Raw genomic sequence first — 11,168 nt, 5'->3', positions numbered from 1 at the left:
CAATCATAAAAAAGTTGTTACACAACTGGACCCCACAAATTTTTACGCAATAAGACGAATCACTTTTTCGAACGAAATCAAAACCGTCATCGCGAAATCCGTGCGTGTCATCTTCCACAATCATCATATCATCAACCGTTGATTAAATCACGTCCGTCCATCACAAACAAAATCAAACGATATCAAATAACCGCACCTAACGAACCGTAGAGGGACCACCGTAAGCTAAAACTTGACGCAAGGAAACGAACCGGTGCAGTGCGTGACATCACTCGCTCACTCACACTCTCAGTACTCGCTTTAAATACAATCCAAATAGTGGAGAGTGAAGCATTAGGATTATTACGCACACGCACTCTCACTACCAACAAACTCTCTCTTTTCTCTCTGAAATCACAGTTTCAACGAGGTTAGGGTTTTCGCAATGCTTCATCCTTCTCCTTTTCTCGTAGTTCTTCTTCCGATTTTTCTTTGCTCTCGTTGTTTTCGTTGCTTTGATGGTTCTCTGTTGCTATGATCTTACTCTGTTGTTTGTTTTCATGTATTTTTTTTCTTTTCCGTTTTTGGTATATTTTGTCTGTGTGATGATTCTTCGCTGTTTTCGGTTTTGTAGTTGTTGATTTGTTAGGGTTTTATGCAATGTGGTAACGATGATGCAGTTTTGTAGCTTTTTTTTCTTCTGAACTTTGCATGTGTTTGTTATTTTGTACGATCGCTCTGTTTTTGGTTTGGTGTTTTACGTTTACTCGGTTTGATTTTGTTCCGTTAAACTGAGTGCTGTTTAACAATGTGAAGCTCTTTTGCTTTAGACTTGGCTTGGTTTTACAGTTTACTCTCTCGGTTTCACTAGCTTCGATTTATGCTGAAATTTTCATGAATATTTTTCGTTTGTGTATGTATTTAACCTGATTTCTGTCAGTAGTTTTTCTCTTCAGTTCTTTGTTTTTGGCAACTTTTTTTAGGTATTTTACTCAACTTGCATGTATTTGTATTTTGCATGGAAAATTTTTTGATGTTAGGGTTTTGTAATTTTGTATGTCTTTGATGTTAGGGTTTTGACATTTTGTATTTCTTTGATGTTAGGGTTTTGAGATTTTGTAATTGTATGTTCGTTAAAATTATTTAATGTTATGGTTTTGATATTTTGTTTTTTGCACGGCTAGTTTTTTAGGTTTTTAGCTGAGTTGCATGTTTTATTATTTAGTGTTTTTAGTTGTTTGTATAGCGGTTTAATGATTAATATGCATAATTGGCTAATAGTTCTGTGATCTGTTCAGGCCATGGGTTCACAAGAAAACGATGAATGTTTGCCTCCTCCACCTCCAATTGTTCCATCTGATGTTGAACCAGTTAAGATAGAGCCGGAGGTGGTTAAGAAGAAGGGTCCTATTAGGATTCCTATGGCTAGGCCCGGACTGGGGAGAAAGGGCAATAAGCTGCCTTTGCTGACTAATCACTTTAAAGTGGATGTTGCCAACACTGATGGTTATTTTTACCAGTACAGTGTATGTGTTGTTTTTCATGATTGAGTTTATCTGTCGCTATGGTTTTTACCTTTACTCTTCTGTTATGTGTTTACTTAAACTGTATTTGTGCAGGTTGCTCTTTTTTATGAAGATGGACGTCCTGTTGAGGGGAAGGGTTCTGGTAGGAAGATACTGGACCGAGTTCAGGAAACTTATAATTCTGATCTGAATGGGAAAGACCTTGCATACGATGGTGAAAAAACTTTGTTCACTATTGGCTCTCTAGCTCAGAACAAGCTTGAGTTTACTGTTGTTCTTGAAGATGTGACATCTAACAGGTTGAAATGTGTGAATGTTTGTTTTTGAACTTGTGTTTTTGGTGGTTTTTAATGTTTCTGATATTTAACTTTTTCTTGTGTAGGAATAATGGTAACCGGAGCCCTGAAGCGAATGGAAGTCCTAATGATGCTGATAGGAAGAGGGTTCGAAAGTCCTTCCGTTCCAAGACGTATAAAGTTGAAATCAGCTTTGCCTCTAAAATTCCTCTGCAGGCTATTGCAAATGCTTTAAGGGGGAATGAGACCGAAAATTATCAAGAAGCCATTCGGGTGCTGGATATTATACTGAGGCAACACGCTGCCAAACAGTGCGTGGTTTTTATATCTTAATATATTTCATCTATTTATTATTAAATTACACTAGTAATAATGTTTTTCTAAAATACTGTTGCAGAGGTTGTCTTCTTGTTCGCCAAAATTTCTTCCACAATGATGCTAAGAATTTCACAGATGTGGGAGGTGGTGTACTTGGGGTCAGAGGGCTGCATTCCAGCTTTAGAACAACTCAAAGTGGACTTTCTCTAAACATAGGTTTGCTATTGATGCCTAGTTGTCTATCTTCTCATCTGCATAAAACTTTTTTTTTTGATTCCTTATTTTATTCTATTTTCTTTAGATGTGTCCACAACTATGATTGTCCGTCCTGGGCCTGTTGTCGACTTTTTGATAGCAAATCAAAATGCGAGGGATCCTTTCAATCTTGACTGGGCTAAGGTAACCTAGTGATCTGAAGGCTTCTTTGTTTGTTTAATTGTTCTTCAACTATACCGAGACCTAATCCTTTTTATATTTTGCTGTGTAGGCCAAAAGGACTCTTAAAAATTTGAGGATCAAAACCAGCCCTTCAAATCAGGAATACAAGATTACTGGGCTGAGTGAGATGCCTTGCAGGGAACAACTGTAAATTTTTTATCTCACTATATATTAATTCCGTTTGATTGGATGGTATCTTAATTAACTTTCTTAATGTTTGGTTATGTTACTTGAAGTTCCTGGGTATTTGCTGGGTTGTTTGTTAATAATAAACATGTGTTTTGTAGGTTCATTCTGAAAAAGAAAGGGGGCGGAGAAGATGAGACCGAGGAGATCACTGTTTATGATTATTTTGTAAACCGTCGGAATATTCCTCTGCAGTACTCTGCTGACCTTCCGTGTATTAATGTTGGGAAGCCCAAACGACCTACTTATGTCCCAATAGAGGTATATTTGGTGCTTTATATTATTTTGTACTAGCCTAATAGTTGAAGTACTTGGTTCTGCTAATTCCCCTGTAGCTAACATAGTAACCAAGAGATAATTCTGACTGAACCTATTCTGATTGTTCACTTCATAGATCTTTAAATTACAGTAATGAAAACTTATTCATAGATCATTCTTATTTCTCAATAATTATACACTGATTTTACAAACTTATGTTTCTAGTGGAATATAATCAATAAATTTAAAACTCTTGTTTCACTTTTTTCCTTTTGAAATTCAAATGATTTAAGATTTTTCCTCACTATTTGTTGACTCTACTATATTTCTTTTATTTAGCTTTGCGATTTGGTTTCCCTTCAACGGTACACAAAAGCCCTATCCACTCTCCAACGGTCATCTCTTGTTGAGAAATCTAGGCAGAAGCCTCAAGAACGGATGAAGGTTTTGTCTGATGTAAGTCCCATTGCTATATATGTTGGGCCATTGGTTGTCACGTAGATGTCACCTAACTGTGTTACTTGCTGATTTACAGGCACTGAGAACCAGTAACTACGGTTCTGAACCTATGCTAAGAAACTGTGGAATCTCTATAACTTCTGGGTTCACACAAGTGGATGGGAGAGTTTTGCAGGCACCAAGGGTATCTATCTTTAATCTTTGATATTGAGAAGATGTGTATTTTTATATTTTCCTTTTATTTGCTGCTTCTTGAAGAATTACAATTAAATCCATTTTTATGAAGCTAACATAATTTATAGATTTTACATTTCTACCCGTAGATCCTGTCTGATTTTAAAATTAACATATGCTAACTACTCTCTTTAGAAGAAATTGTTGTCTGTTTAATAGTATTCGTTCAACATTGCAACTCTTGATTGAAGGTTGCTTATTTTAATAACTGTAAAAAATAGCTTACTTTTCAATTTTTAGTGTTATTTTAGGGATTTTATGTTTGTCCTTACAAAACACTCTTGTTGCGATTCACATGAAAATCAGCATTATTAGTGTGTTGAATAAGTGTTGCTTGTATAGCTTTATTTGTCAGGATTAATATTATTAGTGAACATCTACAAGCTAAATGCATCTTGTTTATCTTGGTATATTGTTGTACTTGTGTTTGAAGGAAACCAATGTTTTACTTTTAGAATAATGAATATACATTTACTTAATTGAGAGATGACTTGCAACTCCCTCCGTCCCACAATGAATGACTCATTTCAATTTTCAATACACTTTTTTCAAACCTACCTTCTAATTAATAAAAATTTCATTATTTCCAATACAAGATAAGGGTACTATAGTAAATACTCTATTCTCTATCTTACTTTTATACATTTTTCTTATTCTGTGTGAAATGGTTGTCTGGGTCACTTATGGGATGAAGGGAGTATTACTGATGACACCTGACTTGTTATCATCTTAATCTATTTACTTTATCTATGTACAGTCGTAAAAAAATTGTTTTATATTTTTTTTTTCAGCTGAAGTTTGGAAATGGTGAAGATTTCAATCCCAGAAACGGGAGATGGAACTTCAATAACAAGGTATTCTATTAAAATCTCAGCTTTATTATTTTGATATTTTCCCAAAATTTCTCCCTAATGATTCCATAATGATCTCAGAAAATTGTGCAACCAGTCAAAATAACGAAGTGGGCTGTAGTAAACTTTTCTGCTCGTTGCGATGTGCGAGGACTTGTGAGAGATCTGATTAAATGTGGAGGAATGAAAGGAATTGTAAGTTCTCTTGCAACTTATTTACTGATTTTCTTAAAAAGAGGAACTCAATTGTTTCTTGTTTGTTATTGGCAGCAAGTTGAACCTCCTTTCGATGTGTTTGAAGAGCAAGGTCATTTAAGGCGATCACCACCTCTTGCACGTGTTGAGAAAATGTTTGAGATCGTTCAGTCCAAACTTCCTGATGCTCCTAAATTTCTCCTCTGCCTGCTTCCTGATAGGAAGAACTCTGAACTTTATGGTTGGTTATATTGTTTCAATATTTATTAATTTAAAGTATATTGTTTCAATATTTATTAATTTAAAATAATTGTTAAAAGTCCTTCTTAACTTATTTTTTTAATGCAATTGTTGAATGTCCTTAACGAAAATAATCCTGATGTGTGAAGGTCCATGGAAGAAGAAGAATCTGGCTGAGTTTGGAATTGTTACCCAGTGCATAGCACCCTCTAGGGTAAACGACCAGTACCTGACCAATGTTTTACTGAAGATCAATGCTAAGGTATTTATATTCGCACTGATTTCTTTTGAAACTTGTCATTGGCCATGTTCTTTCATCCAACCATTGAATGTGTTTATTCCTTTGTAGCTTGGTGGGATGAATTCTCTGTTGGGTGTTGAACATTCTCCATCCATCCCAATTATATCTAAAGCTCCTACTCTTATTTTGGGCATGGATGTTTCTCATGGTTCACCTGGTCAATCTGACATTCCGTCTATTGCTGCGGTAATACAAGTTTATTTTTTTAGTCTCAACTCTTTATAATATTCTTCATTCCTCCATATTTTTGGTTTAAATTTTACAGACATCTATTTATTTTTGGTTTTCCTGCTTCAATGCCTAAATATGTAGGTCGTGAGCTCGAGACAATGGCCCCTAATATCTAAATATAGGGCATGTGTCCGAACTCAGGGTTCCAAGGTTGAAATGATTGACAATTTGTTCAAGCCAGTGCCTGATACTAAGGATGATGAAGGAATTATAAGGTTTACATATTTTTGATTTTATGTTTTCCCTAGATTTTTTTGCATTTCCAATAGATCCATCACTACATACAGTAATATATTCCTCTTGGGAATTCTGCATCATAGTAATATTGTTCAACCATTCTTCAGATGATGGCTGTGTTTATTGATAATTGGTTTGATGATGTGCAGGGAACTCCTGATTGATTTCTATAATAGTTCTGGGGGAAGAAAACCCGACAATATTATCATTTTCAGGTTAAATTTCTTTCCCAACTTAGTACCATTAATTCTCTTCAACTTTTGTTATAGTTATTTTTGTGGTACTTTTCTGTTTTCATGAGAAGATAATTTGTTATGTTTTGTTTTGCAACCCTTCTGTTGTGTTCTACTGAACTGGAATTCTTGTTGATTAATGTAGGGATGGTGTCAGTGAGTCTCAGTTCAACCAAGTCTTGAACATTGAACTTGGAAATATCATTGAGGTTCTTCTATTAATCAAAGATATGCTTAAATTTCTGGCCCTTCTGTTGTATTTTATTTGACTAATCCTTAACTTTTAAATTTTAGGCCTGTAAATATCTTGATGATAAATGGAACCCCAAGTTTACTGTTATTGTTGCCCAGAAAAACCACCACACCAAATTCTTCCAACCTGGAGCTCCAGACAATGTGCCTGCTGGTAAGCTGCTTGTTCTGAAATGAGATATGGTTCCATTATTTTATATAAAGCATTTGTTTCCTGTATAGTTGACAACCTCTTTCTGGTTTTCCAGGGACTGTTGTTGACAACAAAATTTGTCATCCCCGGAATTATGATTTCTATATGTGTGCTCATGCAGGAATGATTGTGAGTATCTCCAATTTTTTTGACTGTTCATCTATTTTGAGTTTGAAGTTGCATGATTGTCACCAATACTGTTGTGTTTCTCGGCCTGTGACTTACGTTATTGACTGTCTCTATATGATGCTTAGATCTTTTTCATCTCTGGTTCACCCACACTGTAGTGTTTCTATATGATGCTTAGACCTTGTTCATCTATGTTGAGCTTGAAACTGCATGAATCTCACTTCTTGACTGTCTCTATATGATGCTTAGATCTTTTTCATCTCTGGTTCACCCACACTGTAGTGTTTCTTTTCAAGTTATGCACGCTCTTTATTCTGATTCTTTTTTGGCCCGGTTTACATTATTTTTTATGATATGTCACGTAGGAGACTTTAAATTTACTCTTTGCTGACTATTGTATTGTGTCATGGTAGTTTGGGTGAATTAAATGTCCTGGATTAATATTTTGTATTCAATATCTGTTCTCAGGGGACCAGTAGGCCCACACATTATCATGTTTTGCTGGACGAGATTGGTTTTTCTGCCGATGATCTACAAGAACTTGTGCACTCTCTGTCCTATGTGTAAGTGAACTACATATATCTGTTTTATGTTTGACTTTGTGATAAGCTATGAAATTTATCTTATGATATATTGTTTGTTTTATGACTACAGTTATCAGAGGAGCACCACTGCCATATCTGTTGGTAAGTTCTATCCTAGTTTTATTTATTTGTTCATCATATTTTATATTTGAATAGTAGGGTCTGATTAGTAAAATGTTGTATGCAGTTGCTCCAATCTGCTATGCTCACTTGGCAGCTTCCCAAGTTGGACAGTTCATGAAGTTTGAGGATAGATCTGAAACAGCATCTGTCCCTGGTGGAATAAACGGTTCTCCTGTCCCACAGCTTCCTAAGTTACAAGAGAGGGTCTGCAATTCCATGTTTTTTGTTTGATTTAATCAAAAGTTATGATCCAAACTAGTTCTTCCACAAGACTTATTTTCTTCTACTCCTAAACTTTGTTGATGCCTTTTGGAAACCTTAGTGGAAAGGTTCGGTGTTCGACTTTTTACTGACACATGCCTTCACTCTTGTGTCACGTTTTTTATCAGCTATTTTGAATGAATGTGAATATTAAGCTTTGCTGAACAAAAATCTTGCAAACACTTGTTGACACCAGCCTTCACTTGTGTTGGGTTCTTATTATCCAGTTAAGAATGTGAATATTAGTATGTTTTGCTATTCGGTTTTCTTCTGCGCTATTCTTCGGGTTTTAATTTATTTTGATTACTTACTAACAAAATATTATATGCTCAAGAACTATAACACCAAGTAATGTTATTGTTCTCTAATCTTGTTTTTTTAGAGAAAACATTATAGAAATGTTTTGAACTCTTTTTTTTTTAGAATAGACGGTGGGAAGTTAGTACTCTTCTGGCTGAATGAGTTTAAACTTAATTGTGACATAGTTGAGTACAAGTAATTTGAATTTTGATGATGCAAATGACTTCTTAGTGGCCTTTTGAATTTCTTAGGTGATGTTGTTTCAAAGCAAGATAGACAAATTTCTATTATGAATTTATCAACACATTTTCTTCTTAAATGGTCTTTGTGATGTGAGTCCTTTTTAATCCTTTTTAATATCCCGCAAGTTGGTAATATAGTGCATCCTACTCTTTGTATACTAAAAAAGTGGTTTCTACCACATTAAATTTTTATATTGGGTTTTACAATGTTTCTAGCATAATAAATTTTCATATTAAGCCTAATTCAACTCTATAAAACAATTAATAAAGGGAAAATTGTCTTTTTATACTCTTTGGAGATTTTACGGTTTTATACCAGACATATGAATTGTTATTCTAAAATGGTAAATTTGTTATTGAAATTGTAAGTTTGTGAATCTAAATATTAAGGATGTTTTAAATGTTTCAAAAATTATGAAATTGTAGTCAAATTTATTCATTTGTTAGGATTATAATAGCCTTAAGAGCATCTCCAACCGTGAACCTACTTTTGGGTTCTTTGTGGGATCTATTAAGCCACGTCAGCTTGAAACAACTCAACTAATTTTTTGCTGTGAACCTACTTTTGGGTTCTTTGTGGGATCTATTAAGCCACGTCAGCTTGAAACAACTCAACTAATTTTTCGCTGCAACTCTGAAGAACCCATATTGGGTCCCACAATTTTACTTTATTTATTAATATTTTATTCATATTAAATTTTATAGCAATTAAAATAATAATTTTAATTATTTAAATTAAAATTGATATAAAATAAATAAAATTCAAATTAAACTTTTAATTTAAAATGATAATTAATATTAATCTCAAATACATGACATATAATTAAAAACAATAAAAATAAATATCATCACATAATAAATTAAACTTAAACTTCATCATCTACATGTCCAAAACGTTCTCAAATATACTCGACTAAATTTCTTTGAAGTTGACGATGAACTTGTTTTTCTCGAATACTTGCTCTTCTTTGTAGTCTTGTTGCAAGATTTAGATGCGGACCGCTAAATGTTTCGGTTGTTGAGTTGTTGTCATCCACATTATCATAACAGTAATCAAAATTACCTCCATATGTATGTCGTTCGTCTTCAACAATCATGTTGTACAATATGATGCATGCATATATGGTATGCTTGAGGGTGTCCAAGTGCCAGGCACGTGCTGGGCCACGTATAATTGCAAATCAAGATTGAAGCACTCCAAATGCACGCTCCACATCTTTTCTAGCTGATTCTTGATGTTGAGCAAATAACTTTTTCTTTTCTCCCCGTGGCATTGAAATGGTCTTGACAAATGTAGTCCACTCAGGATATATATCATCTGCTAAATAATACCCCATATTATATGGTATCCCATAGATTGTATATTGCACATTGGGAGCATGTCCTTCCAAAATATCGTTAAACACGTTAGATTGGTTTAGCACATTAATGTGATTGTTTGAACCTGCAATACCAAAAAAAGCATGCCAAATCTATAAGTCTTGTGATGCCACTGCTTCAAGCATGATTGCGGGCTTACCATGATCACCTCGACAAAACTGTCCTTTCCATGCAACAGGACAATTTTTCTATTCCCAATGCATACAATCAATGGAACCTAACATACCTAGAAAGCCACGTGACTCCCATTTGTAGTAGATGTTCAACATCAGTGTTGTTAGGCTTTCTCAAATACTCAGCCCCAAATACAACATTCACGCCCTGAACGAATCTTTGTAAGCACTCAATTGAAGTCATACTCAGCCCCAAATACAACATTCACGCCCTGAACGAATCTTTGTAAGCACTCAATTGAAGTGCTTTCACTGATTCGAACATACTCGTCTACAATGTCAGCAACAGACCCATACGCCAACATACGAATAGCAGATGTACATTTCTGCAATGGTGAAAGACCCATTTTACCAGTTGCATCGCCCCTCATTTGGAAATATTCATCATGACTTCCAAGGGCATCTATAATTCGAAGAAATACATGCCTATGCAATCTGAACCTTCTTTGGAATTGAACATCTGTGTATAATGGATTTTCCGAGAAGTAGTCATTGAACAATCGATTATGCCCTTCTTCACGACATCGATCTATCGTTGTTCTTTTCTTTGGCCTAGAGGAACTTCCAGATTGAAGTTCATTCTGAAGCTCTTGTTCTTCATCACTGTCGTCCATAAATTCTTCTTCAACCAACTCCCAAAATTCTTGATCGAATTATCTGAATCGTCTGAATCCATTTTAGTAAATAATGAGAAAAGAATAAGATGAGAATGAGAAAATAATGATATAAATGGTAGTATATATAATAGTTTGAATAACGACTAGTTTGAATAACGGCTAGTTTGAATAACATAATATTTATTATAATTTAAAGTGGTACTAATGACCATGTTACATAGGTGTTGATAAATTAAAGTGGTACTAATGACCATGTTACATAGGTGTTGATAAATTAAAGTGGTACTAATGACCATGTTACATAGGTGTAGATACTAACTACATTCCATATTTTTTTCATCTTCTTACAATATTTTTCATGAATATCTCGTTGACTATCGCTCATAGTAAAAGTGTCTTTCATCATTAGTTGCACTACCTTTAATTCTATCTCGTCCTCCTTACTTTGCGCTAGTCTTTCCATTGACACTGCTCTTTTATTCCTTGCATCTTGCGTTGCATTTGGAATTTCCTTTGCCTTACCCTTCCTTTTTGCTGCTTTTTGTCCCATTGGACGCTCCATTGGTGATGAAGAGTTAAACTCATAACTTGAAGGTGTATTTGGGTTCTCCGATGATGCCTCACTAGCATAAAGTCTTTGTTATTTTTGAAGAACTTTCAATCGATTCTCCCATCTATTTAGGTTCATCTTTTAACAATCTCCATGCGTACTCAAGGTTGAATGTTGTACCTTGATCCTGAGCAAAAAATGCATTTGCAGCGGCCATGATATCGTTCTCCGGTGTCCCACTTTTCTTTCCATTAACAGCTTGTTTGTAACACCCAACAAATTTTTGAACCAAGCCATATATTCGATGCCATCGACATTTTAATTGTCCCTTTAACTTTTCCCGCGATTGCCCACGATACTGGTTATAATTGGCAGCGACTCT

At 34.8% G+C, this 11,168-nt stretch overlaps 1 protein-coding gene and 1 pseudogene across 1 annotated transcript; one reads left to right on the top strand and one right to left on the bottom strand.

The window, feature by feature from the left end:
- The first annotated feature begins 251 nt into the window (after positions 1–251).
- Positions 252–7,782, top strand: LOC131615953 (protein argonaute 4-like). The gene is made up of 23 exons (XM_058887151.1): positions 252–409; positions 1,278–1,505; positions 1,599–1,804; positions 1,888–2,112; positions 2,199–2,335; positions 2,421–2,518; positions 2,607–2,704; positions 2,845–3,004; positions 3,341–3,457; positions 3,537–3,644; positions 4,486–4,548; positions 4,627–4,740; positions 4,816–4,981; positions 5,130–5,242; positions 5,330–5,467; positions 5,594–5,727; positions 5,899–5,964; positions 6,128–6,191; positions 6,277–6,388; positions 6,483–6,556; positions 7,025–7,119; positions 7,211–7,242; positions 7,328–7,782. Exons 2-23 carry the CDS (start codon positions 1,281–1,283, stop codon positions 7,492–7,494), a joined length of 2,712 nt encoding a protein of 903 aa, XP_058743134.1. The 5' UTR covers positions 252–409; positions 1,278–1,280; the 3' UTR covers positions 7,495–7,782.
- Positions 7,783–9,538: 1,756 nt separating this feature from the next.
- Positions 9,539–10,798, bottom strand: LOC131619751 (uncharacterized; annotated as a pseudogene).
- Positions 10,799–11,168: the final 370 nt, after the last annotated feature.

This window comes from Vicia villosa, linkage group LG7 (assembly GCF_029867415.1).
Source record: "Vicia villosa cultivar HV-30 ecotype Madison, WI linkage group LG7, Vvil1.0, whole genome shotgun sequence".
Lineage (NCBI taxonomy): Eukaryota > Viridiplantae > Streptophyta > Magnoliopsida > Fabales > Fabaceae > Vicia > Vicia villosa.
This window is presented reverse-complemented; position numbering and strand designations above follow the sequence as displayed.